The sequence below is a fragment of the Mercenaria mercenaria genome, chromosome 5, assembly GCF_021730395.1.
Source record: "Mercenaria mercenaria strain notata chromosome 5, MADL_Memer_1, whole genome shotgun sequence".
Lineage (NCBI taxonomy): Eukaryota > Metazoa > Mollusca > Bivalvia > Venerida > Veneridae > Mercenaria > Mercenaria mercenaria.
Window position 1 is genome coordinate 59,247,083 of NC_069365.1, and position 18,959 is coordinate 59,266,041.

The 18,959-nt window shown below is 37.1% G+C and overlaps 1 protein-coding gene across 3 annotated transcripts in view; it reads right to left on the reverse strand.

The window, feature by feature from the left end:
- Positions 1–1,264: 1,264 nt before the first annotated feature.
- LOC123557367 (medium-chain acyl-CoA ligase ACSF2, mitochondrial-like) overlaps positions 1,265–18,959 on the reverse strand; it is a 37,518-nt gene continuing 19,823 nt past the window's right edge. The window contains exons 5-14 of one of the 3 annotated variants that reach the window (XM_053543715.1): positions 18,572–18,619; positions 18,217–18,334; positions 17,556–17,651; positions 15,976–16,124; positions 15,242–15,410; positions 14,514–14,621; positions 13,401–13,549; positions 10,662–10,803; positions 8,546–8,656; positions 1,265–2,694 (exon numbers count right to left, since the gene is read on the reverse strand). In XM_053543715.1, the coding sequence (XP_053399690.1) occupies positions 2,560–2,694; positions 8,546–8,656; positions 10,662–10,803; positions 13,401–13,549; positions 14,514–14,621; positions 15,242–15,410; positions 15,976–16,124; positions 17,556–17,651; positions 18,217–18,334; positions 18,572–18,619 (1,225 nt within the window). In that variant the 3' untranslated portion in view covers positions 1,265–2,559. The remainder of the gene's footprint in view (positions 2,695–8,545; positions 8,657–10,661; positions 10,804–13,400; positions 13,550–14,513; positions 14,622–15,241; positions 15,411–15,975; positions 16,125–17,555; positions 17,652–18,216; positions 18,335–18,571; positions 18,620–18,959) is intronic. The other 2 variants (XM_053543713.1, XM_053543714.1) reach the window with 2 other exon arrangements.

The following is an 18,959-nucleotide window of genomic DNA, read 5'->3' on the forward strand; positions in this document are numbered from 1 at the left end:
TCCCGCAAAAAAACTTTAACTTGACACAACGATCGAATCCCTTTTCGTTGCTCTAGGTTAGAAAAACTTTCATCGTCCCAATTAAATGACAACCACTATGAGTCGACAATATCTGATCTGTAAAAAAAGAAAATATACGCATCAGTTATCTCGTTCGATATGCTGTCGTTTTGGTAATTTTTCGGATATATCTCGACAATAACACCTGTCTACTGTTTCTTCTCGTTAATCGTTTTGTTGTATCCCCTCTCGAAAATCCTCATTCCAGTCGAGACCCAATCTGACACGACATATTCTTGTGTTTATAACTGACTCCTCTTGGCCCTTTCATTATTGCAGTTATAGAATCGGGCGATATTATGACAGTTTTGTTACGGAATTTTGAACAGAATGCAGATTTAAGAAGTTCGCAGTCAGCAAAATACCCAGTACACATACCTGTATTGACTGTGAGGTACCTTTTATCGACCGTTTTTAAAACTCAATCTACATTTTCCCTTAAAATTTTGTGAAAAACTTTATTTTTTATTCTCAATTTCTCGCTTCTTAATTTGATGTCCCTCTTTTATCTTCGTTTATCTCACAGACTGGCTTAGGCTTAATTCTTCGAAAGTTTTCTTCTCATGTAGATCTAGAAATGATCTCGGAAGCCGTATGGTAACAGTATCGCCATCATAATTATCAGTATATGAGCGTTTCTTTTGTTAAGACTGTCGCCGCAGCTCTAAAGAGTCCTCCATGTGCTCGTCTGAAAACAGAAGCTCCAGATATTGACACAATGAACTATTCAACTTTTTGTTGATGTTGTCTGCTCCCAAAGGGTCTCCTTCAAGGGGGAGAACTTCGTCAAACTTATTGTTTTCGTCCAACACATGACAACTTGACGCAATCTTTATCAGCTCTTGATAAAGCAACGGGGCGACAACCCACGCACACATCATATGGTGGCTTATTTCGGCCATTACGTGTGTTCGTGTATTCGTCCCGTAGGCGAAAACACAAAATCAACAGAAATCAAAAGTTGTTCGTCCTTTCTTGTCTTACGAGTAGACGAAATGGAGAAATCAGTTACAGCAGCATCGACAAAATATCCCCCCCCCCCCCCCCCCTCCCTTGAAGAATATCACTCTCCTTTTTCTCTTTGTAACAAATAATGTTCGTGAGATTTTAGGTGGCACTAATGGTAAAAGGTCTAAATCACTTTAGTAAAGTGAAATCCCCATGACAAGCTGAGACCCCTCAATGTTAAAATGGCTCGGGAAATGCACGGGTACGAAAAATTGATAATGTTGAAACTCCAGTAACTTAAAGGCAATTTCAAACTAAAAGGAAATTATAAAAAGGAGAAAAAATGAGAGTAAGTTTTTGGTACAGTGAATATTATTTTCTTTTGTTTAGGAATAATGTCACGTAAATCCGGCACAGTACCTCTGGTTATTTATTAGGATATCTTGTAAACTTCATATGTCAATAAGTTTGTACACAACACCCACATTTCAACGTTTTAGGAAAAACAAGTTTTGCTTATAAGGTGTGAACTCGTCGCTCTAACTGATATTTTCTTTATGTCAAATGAATGATTCACAATACGTATAATATGTGATTGAGCAAATGATCTGTATTCATATACATCTTCCTTTAATTGAACGCTGAAAAATCATTAAAGGCACATGCATCCAGATCTATCTCAACAATTATAAAACTGAGGTACGTTTACAAAGTTGATAATTCTACATCAGTAAAAAAGTTAATCATTAAGTTTTAGTTTTCTATCTAATAATTATTTATAAAAAAAGCCTACCGGCTTTCTTGTTTACACAGTAAATAAAATCTATATAAGACCCTTTGGAAATGTAGAAAACAATCAAACAAAATAAATGCGTCTGTTCATGAAAGGTAATGTAATGTGCAACACACTAGCATTATATCATAGTAAAATAGAACACTGTCCATGACCCCAAAGGTCCAGAAAATATACCAACACTGAATCCATTCTATTTAAAGCATCAGCTTAAATACTATAATTCATAATTTTCACTCAGTTGCAAATATCAATTCATCGAGGATTCATTCAAGATTAAATAGATACCAAAGTATTTTGAAAATTAATTAGATTATAAATAGGTATTTGTTGTAAGAGTTCGAATAAAAACACACGGTACAGTATCAGTCAATACAAAAAATATACTAGTATACTCTTTTGAAATTACAAAATGTTACATACTCTGTCTTAAATGTCATACATGTATATACAATCTTCAGAACATACAATCATCAAGGTTGAATAAAACTAAGTGACTGTTCACTGAATGATAAGGTTTTCTTTACATTATAAATGTAGGCATGGTCACTATTTTGTACTTGTCAGAACGGTTCTCAGTTCAAGGATATTAAATTTGCTTGATGACCAGTCTCACTATTTTAGCATCTGATTGGTTGTTCCTAATAACAACATTAAACTAACCAATGGCAAGGTTGTATTCTGAGGCGAGTCGTTTTCACCTTTGTGACACTTTATGACATGTGGTCGCTCACACGGTCATTCAATTTGAATATAGTCTACCGCAGTACATGTTCTAGTCCCAGTGATTTAGTAGCTGCTTCCCTAATTTTGTATTTCTGTACCTTCCCAGTCACCGTCAGCGGAAAATCTTTGACAAACTGAACATATTTTGGTACTTTAAACCTTGCAACCTAAAAAGGTCAGACAAATAAGTAAAAACATCAATAGTTAAATTATCAACGTTTGCTGTAAAAACTTCTATACCTTTTAGCTAATCCTTCAAATAAACGTATGGGAATTTTTGTTTAATATTCTAGTACTATTGATAAATTTGGATATTTGTGACTGTTTTACCATCATCCTCAACTACAAAGTAAAAACGAAATACAAAAAAACAAAAAAACAAAACAACAACAACAACAAAAAAACAACTTAAATTTAACCATCGTCGAATCCCAAATGGCATTACTACAGAGTTACAAGTTTAATTGCTGTAACTGCTCCAGTATCCATTTTAATGTATATACGTCCAAGTTACTATCAGTTTAACTGACATCTACATCCAATTTACAAGTTACTCTCCATACGCCAACAGTTACAGCCAATGTAATAATTATTCCTTTCTCGCATTACTTGGGCAAGTTTACAGCAAAAGATCGTTTTGGAATCAGTTATTATCAGCAGAGTTGGGCAGGTACAGCTGTATTACCAATATAAATATATAACGAGTGATACTTTTACAGTGTCCATACTGTCTTAAATACTGCAATCCATTAAATAGCTTATAAAATCATTTACAAATTCCTATCAATGTTGGACAATGGCCGGTAACAAACCTACCCCTTTAACTAGCTATCGTAAAGAATATAAAAAGTTTTATCATGATTATTACCTCATTAGAAATCAGAATATCAAGGCAAAATAAGAATCGCCTATGTACCTATTTCTTCAATACTATTTCTTCTTCTTCCTTTCGATCCTTAACCATACCACAAATTTAAAGAAATTTCTGGGACCCCTAATAAAATTATTTAACATAATAGAAATATGCCCCAATCACGCTTTAATCTCTGTAAACATAATAAATACCAGCATTAAATGGATTTATAAGTTCATTTATGTTTCTGCCAGCAGAGTGGTCTATGAGAACATATCACTTCCAGCAATGAAATGAGTTAAATGACCAATGAAAGCAGTTTTCTATGTGTTACTGGCAGCAGTCAAATGGTTTATAAGACCAGTATACCAGTTTTTTTTATATGTAACTACCAGTGATTAAATGTTTACAAGGCTCCTATTACTGCTAGCAGTAAACTGTTTATGACAGCAAATAACAAGGTTCCTGTTACAGCTAACGAGAGCAATTTACCAGTTTCGTATATATTTCTGGTGTATTAACTGCTGAAAGAAAACCACTCAAGTCGCATTCAGCCACGAGTCCCTAAAAAAAAAGAGTTCCCCTTGGAAACATCGCCCCACCTCACCCCGGGTTCCTCACAAACAAGAGTTTTCCCCGAATGGCGGCCAACCGTGCCGGGTGGGGGACGACCCCCTCCACAACGGCCACCCGGTCCGATCCAAAAGTCAAGGTCTCGGGCGGAGCTGGGGGTGCCCAAACTGAAAAAAGTGAAATTTTCCATATACGGCCTCGGACCAAGTTCGAGACCCGCTCACGGGTAAACAAGAGTTTTCCCGGGGTAGCCGCTATGCTGGCCCCCCATACACCGTCACCCTCTACAACGGCCACCCGGTCCCGTCCCAAAGTCAAGGTCCCGTAGGGTCCTCCTATTAACTGCTGTAAGCATTTAGGCCACCCCCGCCTCACACCTCACCCCGGTTCCTCACAAACAAGAGTTTTCCCCGAATGGCGGCCAACCGTGCCGGGTGGGGGACGACCCCCTCCACAACGGCCACCCGGTCCGATCCAAAAGTCAAGGTCTCGGGCGGAGCTGGGGGTGCCCAAACTGAAAAAAGTGAAATTTTCCATATACGGCCTCGGACCAAGTTCGAGACCCGCTCACGGGTAAACAAGAGTTTTCCCGGGTAGCCGCTATGCTGGCCCCCCATACACCGTCACCCTCTACAACGGCCACCCGGTCCCGTCCCAAAGTCAAGGTCCCGTAGGGTCCTCCTATTAACTGCTGTAAGCATCTTAGGCCACCCCCGCCTCACACCTCACCCCGGGTTCCTCACAAACAAGAGTTTTCCCCGAATGGCGGCCAACCGTGCCGGGTGGGGGACGACCCCCTCCACAGCGGCCACCCGGTCCGATCCAAAAGTCAAGGTCTCGGGCGGAGCTGGGGGTGCCCAAACTGAAAAAAGTGAAATTTTCCATATACGGCCTCGGACCAAGTTCGAGACCCGCTCACGGGTAAACAAGAGTTTTCCCGGGGTAGCCGCTATGCTGGCCCCCCATACACCGTCACCCTCTACAACGGCCACCCGGTCCCGTCCCAAAGTCAAGGTCCCGTAGGGTCCTCCTATTAACTGCTGTAAGCATCTTAGGCCACCCCCGCCTCACACCTCACCCCGGGTTCCTCACAAACAAGAGTTTTCCCCGAATGGCGGCCAACCGTGCCGGGTGGGGGACGACCCCCTCCACAACGGCCACCCGGTCCGATCCAAAAGTCAAGGTCTCGGGCGGAGCTGGGGGTGCCCAAACTGAAAAAAGTGAAATTTTCCATATACGGCCTCGGACCAAGTTCGAGACCCGCTCACGGGTAAACAAGAGTTTTCCCGGGGTAGCCGCTATGCTGGCCCCCCATACACCGTCACCCTCTACAACGGCCACCCGGTCCCGTCCCAAAGTCAAGGTCCCGTAGGGTCCTCCTATTAACTGCTGTAAGCATCTTAGGCCACCCCCGCCTCACACCTCACCCCGGGTTCCTCACAAACAAGAGTTTTCCCCGAATGGCGGCCAACCGTGCCGGGTGGGGGACGACCCCCTCCACAACGGCCACCCGGTCCGATCCAAAAGTCAAGGTCTCGGGCGGAGCTGGGGACCCCCAAACTTCTGTCTTATTTGAAAGTCATGATTTTTATTTTTACAATGTACATTAATGAATACATTGATGAATGACTGCCCTTTCCTGTTTCGCAATTCTATTTTTAGTCGGGAGCTGGGTAATTCGACTTTAGCATACAACTTCCTTGAAACTGTTACTGTTGTTTGTATTTTTACTTCATTTATCGTTGAAAATAACTATTTGAATATTAATGCCTTTAAAATACATGTATTCATTTTATACAGAAAACGTGCCCGGGCCTAATTCGAAACCATCCCTTCCTTTTTAGAAAAAAGCGAGATTTTCTACTTTCAGTTTCTTAAGATGCAATCCGGGGAGGTAATTACATCATAGTTAAGGCCAAAAGTGGAAGTTAAATACACTATTCAATTTATAGGATTGTCGTCTCGCGTGTTTCATTATGTTCCCTTCCTGTCTAAATAAAATGGTGGTGTGGTTGCCTTTAGTATTGTCACGTTAGTGGTTGGGACTCTGTACTCTGTCAATTCATTTCTAGGAACCTTTTATGTGCGATAATATTCATTCTTTCACTATATGTTTTCCATTCTCTTGTTATGTACAATAAATTCATCTTAACACAAAAAATTATGCATAATTTTCTTTATTGGTAAGTCTCGCCAGCTAATTCGTCACATTACACAGTACAATTTTTTCTAGGCAAATTAATAACTAATTCTATTTGCACATGCATGCATCTCATACATTGTGCATTATATAAAATATTTCATACTTACTTGTAAAAAAATATTAAAATACGCACTGCACTTCTACGGTAGCACAGAGGTGACATAGATGTTTTTTTATATTCATAAGTGCTCACGTAATAAGTAATACGTGCGCACGTACTAGTATAAAAAACATCATCGCACATACTATCAAAAAATACATCTTCGTACGTACTAGTACAAAAAAGATCATCGCACATACTATAAAAAAAACATCTTCGTAGGTATGAAGTAATACGTCCGCACGTAAAATATTTTACATGCGCATGTACTAGTTATAAAAAATATCTGCCTACGCATAAACTAATACGTGCGTATGTAAAACCTTTACGTGCGCACGTATTACTTTATACGTACGACGATGTTTTTTATACTTGTACGTGCGCACGTATTACTTTATCCTAAGATTTATTTTATAGTATGTGCGATTATGTTTTTTGTACCAGTACGTGCGCACGTATTACTTTAAACGTACGAATATTTTTTTTTATAGTATGTGCGATAATGTTTTTTGTACTAATACGTACGCACGTATTACTTTATACGCATGAAGATGTTTTTTTTTTTGGTAATATGTGCGATGATGTTTTTTGTACTAGTACGTCCGCACGTATTAGTTATTACGTGCGCACATACTAATGAAAAAAACATCTATATCACCTCTGTGCCTCCGTACACTTCCGATCTGTTATGGCTTTGCATAATACTAAGATCAGCGAAGTTAAAAATGAAAATTTATATAAAAATACGGATGGACATTTAAGCAATGCTTATACCTACCTTACTATCACAGCTATTTAGATCGTTCATCTTTTTGCTGCTAAAATTAATTATTTTACAAAATAAATCTATACTACTATATTGTATAAATTAGTAGACCGTTCCTTAATAAAAAGTATAAAGCATCACTAACTTTATAATTGAAAAGTAACTCATGCAAATAGCAGTACTTCACTTCTACAAGTACAAGCATTTAACTCTTCTTAACTGCTGACAATAGCATCAGTTAACTGTATATTCTGGCAATAGCAGCACTTCACTTAATTATCTTCACTTGTGGTAGTACAAGCATTTAACTGTTCTAGCTGCTGGCAATAGCATTGTTTATGCACACACTCTCCAAATTATATACCGTTCCTTTATAAAAAGCATAAAGCATCGCTAACTTTAAAACTGAACATTTACTCATGCCAGCACTTCACTTCTGGTAGTACAAGCAATCTAACTGTTGTAACTGCTGGCAGTAACAGCAGTTAACTGTTGTAACTGCTCGCAGTAGCAGCACTTCATCTTCACTTGTGGTAGTACTAACATTTAACTGTTGTAACTGATGGCAGTAGCAGCAGTTAACTGTTGTAACTGCCCGCAGTAGCAGCACTTCATCTTCACTTGTGGTAGTACTAACATTTAACTATTGTAACTGATCGCAGTAGCAGCAGTTAACTGTTGTAACTGCCCGCAGTAGCAGCACTTCATCTTCACTTGTGGTAGTACTAACATTTAACTGTTGTAACTGATGGCAGTAGCAGCAGTTAACTGATGTAACTGCAGTAGCAGTTAACTGCTCCTACTGCTGGCAGTAGCAGCAGTTAACTGCTCCTACTGCTGGCAGTAGCAGCAGTTAACTGCTGCTACTGCTGCTACTGCTGTACTGCCAACTTCACGCCGATCCATCGTCGGATATCCCACTGCATTTACACGAAGTTTTATGTTTTATATGTGACTGTATATATCTCCAGTGGGAATCCATTTTAAGAATGTAAAAGTTCACAAAGTATACTTCTCAAGTTTTAACTTAGAAAATACTGACATCATATATTAAAGTGCTCTCATACCACAAAACCTCGTTGACAGCGCTTTAATTTGTAATAAAATTTATTCATATCTTTTCTCTGCCTCTCTTGGTAAGTATATACAGAAAAGATGTTTTGGAGATGTTTTTTCAAGGAGGAGGTGGGGTGGGGGCGGGTAGCGTAGTTTATTAACAATATTACAATATATAACGGAGTGCAGTCACCTTATTAACAGTGTTCCTGAATACTGTTCTTCAACAATAACTGCAAACTTCCCCACTTGAATCAGCTATGGAGAAACATTATTTTAGACACAATTTCTTTTATCAAATCGTTGGGGAGGACATATGCCTCGCCTGGGGATCGAACTCAAAACCTTCCCCTGTTGAACTAAGCTTGTCAGTCAGAAGAATAGTAAAAATATTTGATCAAGATTACTTGACCTCAATGTTCAGAATATTTAGCAATTATAGCAAAATGAATGAATTGCGCTATTACCTTTTCCTTACAAAACGCCCTGATTTCTTCTTCTGTCGCTGTTTCGCCATCCTTTAACTCTACCCAGGCACAAATTTGCTCCCCGAAGCGTTTGTCTGGCACACCAACAACCTAGATTAATGAAGATTATTTAATATGAAATACTGAAATACATGCATCGCTCCTAAAAGTCACGAAGGCGGATAGAATACTCTGGTTTTGAAAACGACATCATTTTAAAGGTGAAAAAAATTATCATGGTTACATATATATCATTGAATGATAAAGACTGTTATATTTTGAATATCATTATTGAAGACTAGCATCTGGATCAGGTGTCAGAATTAAGTACACAATGATCCGATGAAAGTATAGTATTTCAAAATCCAAAACGGGCAATACCTCCAGACCTACTATGTTAAATCCGGATATGACAGTCTAAACAATATTCGCATGTCCATTTCATGTTGATGATGCAAACCGACTTCGTTGTAAAAAGATGGAAACTGTGCCAGGAGTTGAGTACCAAATATTCTCATTTCTGGTGTACTTGTCACATTGATAACTCACAGAAAGGGCCACACTTCCAGAAAAAATGTTAGACATGATAGTCCCAAGACAATGGAAATGTCCACTTCATGCTGTTGAAGTAGGCAAGTTTTATTTTAATTTGATTGACAGTTTCGGGGTTGTTGAACTAATGTTTTGAATCTGATATCGTTGTAATATTGATAAGTCTAAGAAAGGGCCATAACTCCAGCCAAAGTACTCGGACAATAAAGTTCAAAACACAAGTTTCATTTCAGCTGAATCAAAACTGTAGGAGAAGTTGAGTACACAATGTTTTGATGTAGTTATAATATTTCAAAGTCCAAAATGAGCCATAACTTAAGAAAAAATGCAATATAATGACACATCAAAGTGGTCACGATGTGCTTGTATATGCTGTATATATTTGTATGATTATTAGTGTACATGTATATACATTATGATTATTAATATTACACATAAAATCCGTTTGTTACGCCACAGATTATTATCTCATAAGAAATCAAGCTACAGGCCAAGTTTGGATGCAAGTAACACACCGGTAACTAAAAATACTGACTGGTTCACAGTACTAGTATGTGTACAATTTTATAAAGTTATTGTATGATAATGAGGCTAATATTGGTGGATATCATCATTTTCAAACCGTAAGTGTTTTATTTTAATATGACATTTAAAAAGAGCGTAAATGGTAACAGTCGAAATGTAACGAGGCTGTTGATTGGATAACTCGTTTGTGGAAACCAGATATAATTGTCTGCTTGAGGAGTATCGCACGTTCAAGTTTGTTTTCAAGAATTTCTTTTTCTTTTTGCAGAGAATTTCTTTTTTCTTTTTGCAGTCAATATCCTTTTTATGGACCTCCATGTGACCAGTTATCGATAAACGGAATTTACGAGTCCTTAATTAATACAAGATAACCTTGAGTTTCTGTTGTTGGGTTTAATGTCGCACGATTTGAAATCATGATACGGCGACTTTCCAGCTTTTACTGTGGATAAAGACCCTAGGTGCCGCTCCGTGCATTATTTGATCACGAGGGGCACCTGGAGTACCATCGACCTTCAATAAACCAGATGGATGACTTCCTCACATGAAGAATTCAACCTCCTGGGTGAGGCTCGAACCCACATCGGTGAAGGGCAAGCGATTTGAAGCCAACCGCCTTAACCGCACTTGGCAATAGAGTCTTCACTGACTGAGTTCTAAAACAGCCGGTTTCGAGAAACAGTTTATACAGCGGCTAGCATTTACAGCTGGCTTAGAGCGGCATTTCACCGTTCTCAAGGATTCTTAAAATAAAGAACTGACAATGTTACATCAGTACCATAATTTTCTACATTATATTAAAGTGACCACAATCACAAATAACTGGACTTGAAATTTCCGACAAAATATGTCCACTTCATGTTGATGATATATACCAAGTTTCATTTCAATTGGACGGACATTAAGGGGGAGTTCAGTTCATAAGAAAGTGTGACGGAAAGATGGACTGACGGACGGACTGTTCAAACACTTTATGACACCCAGGCTTTCGACACCTTGGGAATACAACAGGGTAGGTATATCAACAATTCACCGTTACCTGGACGTCTTTGATCTTTGGATGGGTATACAAGACTTGCTCTATCTCTAACGGATAAATGTTCTCCCCTCCTCGTATGATCATATCTTTAATTCGACCTGATATCTGTACAAAGCCGTTTTCATCCATAATAGCTATGTCCCTGGAAAAGATGGCGCATCTATCATATTGAAGGCACTCCAGGACTAATCTATATTTTACACATTCCAAAATCTTAATTTCATGTTCAACATTTTTTTCTGAACACATTTTGTCCTGACAATTAAGTGTAACAGCCAGTGATTTATTGTCATGGTATGTTCTAAATTGTGGCATCATTAGTTAACAGAAACATTCATCAACTACAGCAAACTTAAGGCAGTTCTACACTTTCGAAAACCTGAAAATCATGGTGTAATGTGATATATTCTGATAACAGAATTAAGTCTGAACCCGACATCCGGAAAGGAAAATAATCATTCTCGTGTTTACATTTATTAAAACAACAAAATCATGACGTTCATTTCATATGAACAGCAAAATAGGAAAGGCTCGAAAGTTACGTCAACTCTGCTTAGTGATAACGGGGCGCAGTTTTGACGACGTCCGCGTATAGTCAAGGAGAACGTTCCTCTGATGATGTCGCAGTTGTTCCGTCTGGTGAAACGCATGGAAGCTGATTCTAATGTTAAATGCGACAAGATGAGTGCAATTCATAATTTAATCTTGATAACAGGAAATATAATGTAAATATAACAAATGAAACATTTTTTTCGGTGTAAATGAGCAATGAACGACACAACAGAATCGGCAATTCCTATTCTGTCGTTCATTTTGCATGAACACCGAAAAAAATCATTTCATAAATACTACCTTCAATTCCTCTTGAAATTTGCACAGAATCCTTAAAACCTACAACTAGTGGTTCATCATAGAAAAATTATATTCAAAAAACATTTCCTGCATACCAGATGGGGATTTCCGGTATTTTTACCGGTGCTGGAAAAATCCATCTTACACTCCGGGGTGTAAAATGACTCTCGTGCTGTATATGACGTATTACGAACAACATTATGTAGAAGATTTGTGTAATAATTTATATTTTAATTTCATAAAACGGAATAAAAATCCAATACCTTGACATTTTCTCTCTGTTCCTGATAGTATATTTCTCGATTCAAAGAAACGTTGTTTTTTTAGCAAAAAAAATCATACTGTGTGACGTTACTCTGAAACTGATAAAACAAACCCGGAACTAAGTTTTTTTTATTTGTCTTTGAAACGTTATGATGTCTTTCCTGTTTACGGACGTAGTTTTTTCTTCCGCGCTTTGTTTTAATACACTATTGTAAAAAATAGTTCTAAAAGAAAAATCGTTCGATTGATTTTATTTTTACAAGCATTTGTTGAATATGGTATGCAAGAAAAAGATTCGATCGCCGGCTATACGTGTAGATAGGAATATCTGTCTCTCGGGAAACTGTTTACGCGGTAACTCGGCAGGAGCCTCGTTACCGCCTAATCAGTTAACCTCGAGCCAGATTATAAGATTTTTTTTCACTAGTTGCAGGTGCAGATGGGAATTTCCGGCTTCGAGGATAACTGTTTAGGCGGTAACGAGGCTCCTGCCAAGTTACCGCGTAAACTGTTACCCTAGAGCCGGATATTTCTATCTGCACCTATAAGTCTATAAGCAGTGACAATATATGTTTCTTGTATACCCTTTTCAAGAAATAATAATAAAAATTAAGTCAATCGGACGGCTTTCTTTTAGAACTATTTCTTATAGCAGCGTATTTATACAAAGCGCTGAAAACAAACGTACGTAAACAGGAAATACGTCATGACGCTTCAACGACAATAACAATGTTTAGTTCCGGTTTTGTTTTATCAGTTTCAGCGTAACGTTATAAATTTTTGTTCTTGCACACCGGACTGGCGTTTCCGATGATTTCACCCATGCCGGCAAAACCCATCTGGCACCCCCATGCCAGATGACACTCGTGCCGTTAATGACAACTAGTGGTTCATGCACTGATAATATATTGTTTATGTAAAAATACGAAAAGAGCAGGTACCTTGATAGTTTCTCTCCTTTCCTTACAGTATATTTCTCGATTCAAAATACGTTAGTTTACCGTAAGAACATAACGTTACGCTACAAACGATAAAACTAAAGTGGAACTTTGTTATTGTGCGTAACGCAAAACATCATGACGTCACTTCTGCTTACGGGCGTTAATTTCCCGCGCTCTACTTTAAGAAAGAGAGCTTCAAAGAATGCATTTCTACCTGTTATTTGTGAAATACGGTATGCAAGAAAAATAATCTGCCAGAATAAAATGCTAACATGTATACGATATGCATGAAAAAATATCAGTCATGTGTTTACGAATCGGATAGAAATAAGCCTCATTACCGCCCAATGCGCAGGTGCCCTCGGGACGGATATTTCTATCCGATTCGTAAACACATGACAGATATTATTAATAAAATATCGTTTTTTATAATCGAGAAATAAACTATTAGGAACAAAAATCCCCGTCTAGTATGCAAGAAATTCCCATCTGCACCTATAACTAGTGTAAGAATTTTAAAGTCTATCAAACAATCTAGTCCATGACCATGTCTTACTATTTACAAAATTTCTATGCGTATTCTTACGTTTGAAAAATCAAGGTTTAATCAAAAGATCTAATGAAAGATTTTCAATCGACCAAAAACACAATTGTGTATTACATGTATTCTAATTAGTAATACCCTGTAAGATACCATCTGTCGGGAAGACAGACTTCTCGTGTTTTGTCTTCGTTCCCCCAGTACCCGAGCATTGTAGTGTAACCTCTCGTGCATAATTCTCCAGCGGTACCAACTTGTGCTATTTTCCCATTTTCATCAATGATTTTGGCCTGAAATATTCTCTGGATGATAAGTGGAAAACAATTGAAAATCAGTCTCTCTAACATGCGTGTCATTTTCTGGTACGTTTCCCAGTATTTTTCCCATCGGAAATCGTTGCATATCCTTTCCGCAGCCTTAACGTACTAAAACGTATTAGCGTCTGATGGCCCTTTCACGCTTCCGTAGAAACAACATTTATTACACGAAACTTATTTTGAAAATATTTCTGAAATGTCTAGGTCTGCAGCTCTCAAATACGGTTATATCTTACATCTGAGGCATATACTGACACTCTCAGACAACATCAAAAATGACATTTTGAGCGATTTGATGAAGTTCCAAAATTATCAATGTACCCTTGGTCCGTTACGGACCCCTGTGGGATTTCTGTTTATCCAGAGCTCAAATATTTTTTTCATAGATTAAAAGCTGACATGCTGTACTAAAGCCCAGGTAATTTCATTTCGGAATAAAGAGCTGAAAATTGGCTCCCAATAGCAAAAAAAAAAAAAAAAAAAAAAAGAAGTCCACGCGCATACATTTATACGGGGTGACCCCTGCGCGTGACCCCTGACTATCTACGAATCAAAATGCGGCTTTCGTTTTCAAGTTTAGCATTTCTACTTTCATTTTATTTACTTCCGGAAATAGCTGAAGGTCGAGTGACGTCATTTTCTGTGTTGTCAAAAACATACATAGCCTGGCGAGATTGCATAAATATGTGCTGTGCTACGATCTCAGTTACATTATACTTCCGAGGTTGTTGAATGTTAGCAGATATTGTTTAATTAATAAGGGTTTGTTTTATAGTTTTATTCTTAGTCAATGTTTAAATATGCAAAAGGCATAAAAATAATATATCAGTACATCAGTCACGTGCTCAGATCTTTAAAAAAAAAAAAAAAAATGTAGACTCCTCGCAATAAACGCAATCGGGACACGCTTATTTTAATACAAACAGCAAAAAATTACCTCTACATGTGGATGGACAGTTCCGACCGTTGACACACGTTTGTCAATCGGATCATTTCGATCGGTCTGGAACGTTATAGGGCTATTTTCTGTGGTGCCGTAACATACCTGAAAAATTCGCAGTTGATACACCAATTAATTACTGCATCGTTCAAATTATTCACTTTTGCTATAGTTAAATATTTAAAAAAAAATGTTTAGTACATAAGAGCCTCGAACAGCACGTAATTGTACAAGTTAAATCATATTAAACGGCCTTGCAATCGTTATATCTGTAACAAAACGGTGACTTCACCATTCTTACATATACATACTTTGCCGTGTGCAATAAAACAAAATAAATGCTAATTTTATTTGTTCACTTGGATTCAATTCGTGATTTGACGCATTTGCACAAAATCAGAGAAAATTCACTCTCTTATTTTAATGATTATCACATTACTGTGTCTGAACAGAAATACTTCTCGGGATCGATGTTTTTAGCTAATAAACACGTTAGAAGAGAACGGTATTACAGTCAAACCTGTGTTAAAGACCACCTCTGAATAGAGACCACCTGGCTCTAAAAACACATTTTGTTTTCCATTTTATGATTTACTGTGTATTTTTAACCTGTGAATAAAGACCAACTCCCAAAAAAGACTGTATTTTGGCTCTCCTGAGGATGGTCTTTATATACAGGTTTGACTGTATATACTTTCCACATTGACATATACACTGTGGCCTACCGTAACTTCGTCCATGTGCATTTTAGCAATAACTTGTTTCATAGTTTCAATAGGGCATGGCGATCCCCCCATTATACCGGTGTATAGCGTCGAAAGATCAAACTTGTGGAATTCAGAGTGGTTTAGCATATCTATGAACATGGTTGGCACGCCATATAATGCTGTGCACCTACAAAGTCATAAAATAAGACAAGCATATTAAGCTGGATACAAATATTTCATATCTCACGTATATGTAGCTAACATATTAGCTGAAGAAAATATTATACTGCAATGAAAAAGGTCATGGGATTTTTTTTTAAAGTTATCGGATCTATTAAAACATGTTAGCAAGAAGTAAATACGCGTGAAGAGTCATTCAATATCGCAATGGCACCCTGAAAACAAAAACCATATAAGCCGCTACGCGCAATGATAAGTGTTTAGATGCATGACTACATTCAAAACAACCGCTCGCAGTTAGAGTTAAATTGTGTGATATTGCGGACAGCATAGTTATTGTATTAGTGTTGAGAACTTAATCACAGTAGCAGTTGAATCTATATGTTACTGATACTTGTTTCAATATACTTGTCCTTTGACTTTTCAAAATGCTGTGTAAGACTTTTCATGTGTTTATCATGCCCAAAATCAATGCATTGTTAATATGAAAAGCTAAAACCTGTTTAAGGATTTAATTGATTATTCATTTTAGTACTTAATCTAAGTACACGGGTACGTGCTTAGTTTCTTACTTTTCCGTGGCAACAGCTGCAAGAGAAGAAGAGGGGTCAAATCCCGGAGCCGGGAATACACAAGTGGCACCATGGTTTGGTATCTGCAAACACGCCAGAACCATCCCAAAACAATGATACAAAGGCACAGGGCAACAAATCCGAGCTGGCTGAAATATTGAACAATATATATTTTTTGTGTTGTTATATTGTCAAACAGGTATTTAAAGCCCATTTAAAGATTTGAAAGAAATTTCTCACTAAATCTATAGGGACTAACCCATATACTCTAGCCGAAAAATAATTTCTCTCAAAACCCATAATAAGTGAGTACTCTGAAAGTAACTTGTCGTACAAGACTTAGTGACAAGATATTCTGAGGAATAACCAAAATATTTTTCAGAAGGTAGCAACGCTTTTGAAATAATGCAGAAAATTTACATTATTCTTGCATATTTACCAATATCTAACTTTTATTTTCACCCACTTTATCAATTTATTAGTGTAGTATGATTATACATTCTATGCAAAACTTGGTGTAAATTAACTTGTTGAAAATCTTCACCCAAACTCTGGCTTTAAAGTTGATAAACAATGCTGAATTCGTTTCAAGTAGAATTTCGACATAACAGAGCTTTGACTATAAGTTATTATTACCGTGTTTTTCAGTGAATTATTGAAATATTAGAGAGAAATATATCTGTATTTTTCACAGTGAAAATTATCAAATATATATTTCACTGGTAGGATATTATAAAAAGGGTAAATAAAGTCAAAACATGAAATAAAAAGAAAATTTGTTTGTTTTACACAATGTACTGATCAAAATATCTTCCTCTCATGAACACCATATCTTACATTTTCACTCGTGGCAAATATTACATCTTCTTTGTGTTCACTCGTGAAAGATATTTCATTCTTGCATGCCAAACGGGGATTTTGAGTATTTCTACCGGTGCTGAAAAAATCGGTCTTACAGCCCGGGGTGTAAAATGACTCTCGTGCTTTGAATGACGTATTAGGAACTACATACATGTAGAAGATTTATGTAGTTATTTATATTTTATTTAAAAAAAAAAACGGAATAAAAATCCAATACCTTGACAGTTCTTCTTTTTATCTGATAGTATATTTCTCGATACAAAACACGTTATTTTATAAAAATTTCACAACGTTACGCTGCTACTGATAAAACAAAACCGGAACGAAACATTGTTATTTGTCTTTGAAACGTCACGACGTCTTTCCTGTTTACGGACGTTGCTGTCCATGCTTTGTTTAAAAACGCTACTATAAGAAATAGTTCTTAAAAGAAAGTTCGATTGATTTTATTTTTATTATAATTTTTTGATACCGAAATGCAAGAAAACGATTCTATCACTGGTTATACGTGCAGATGCGAATATCCGATTCTCGGGTAACTGTTTAGGCGGTAACTCGGCTAGAGCCTCGTTACCGCCTATACAGTTACCCCCGAGGACGGAAATTCCCATCTGCACATACAACCAGTGAAAGAATCTTATAGTATTACACTTATTTCACATTTTGGTCATATAATATTGAAAGAAATATCAGATGACAAGATTTCATTAAACATATACCCTGTTATGGAAATCTTGTCGCAAACCAGTGAAATAGCTGTTGTTGACAATATTATGGTGGGAAAGTGTTGCTCCTTTTGAAACTCCAGTTGTACCCTGAAAAATAACTTGAGAATATGTTATATGATTGTGAAATTTTAAGCTGACAATTGTATGTTTTGAAACATACCAACACCAATGTGTCATTATAAAGCAATGCTCATGTCATTTTATAACCTTTTCATATATAAGTATACAGGGTAAAAGTCTTTGTAAAATTATTTTCTTTTCACCTCAGATGAAATGCGCCTTTTTCACCAGATGATCATGAAATTTCGGCGGGATAAAATTGACGATATTTCCGGCAGACTGTATTGTTGTCAATTCTCTATAATTGTCAAATTTTCAAGAAGTATTTTCACCAGAGCGCTGCACACTAACTTAAGGCCGCTTTTATGAAGATGCGTTTTTATGAGAAACTTAAACATGGCAAAAGAAACTATTTACAATGTAGTCTCAAAATTTAATATCTGATGATAACTCATATTGTGTCAGTTTAATTTCTATTTATGAATGGATAAGCTTCAGTAAGTCATATTCTTATATTTTGACAGTATTGGCTTAGATGTCAAGTGTTTTTTAGACAGTGTCATTATTCGCTGAAAAATAAAGTCACACTTACTGACGTAAACTGGATATTTATAGGATCATCAAACTGCAGACTGTCTTGCAGATCAGCAATCTTCCGGACGCTTGCTTCACTTCCGGCGCTCATGACGTCAGAAAACTTTAAGGTTCCTCTGTAAACGCAGTACAAGACTACTCAAACGGAATTACTAGTATCTAGATTGAAAGGGAAAATCCCTTGCTATAGGTGAATTAATCAGTAAGCTTAAACACCTTTTCATGAGGTTAGACAGTTTCAGTTATGATCTAAGATTTTAGATATTAAAATTAACATATTAAGTTGAATTCAAAGAAAACTGTACAATCGCACAAGACAGCTCTTTAAAATTTTACAACATGAAAAAGCTTACGGAAATGCCTCTTCACCCATCATAATAATGTACTTTAAGCTTGATAAACTGAAAAAAAGACAATGTAGCAATAATAAGTTTCAAAGCAATATCTATTTTGTTTAAATCCTTCATTAACCCTTAGTCTGCTGGCGGCAAGTTATTCTACGTTTGCGACCAGTGCAGACTAAGATCACCTTGCACATCCATGCAGGCTGATCATGGTCTGCACTGTTCGCCATTCAGTCAGTAAAAGTTTGGTTTAACAGTTAATGGTACAGTCCAAACTGAAAGATAGACAAGTTCATTACAGACAGTGAATTAAGCGAATATAATGTTTTAGTTGCTCGGTGAGCTAATGCCTTCTGAGCTGGATAAAACTTCCGTTTGATGACAACGTAACACCTAG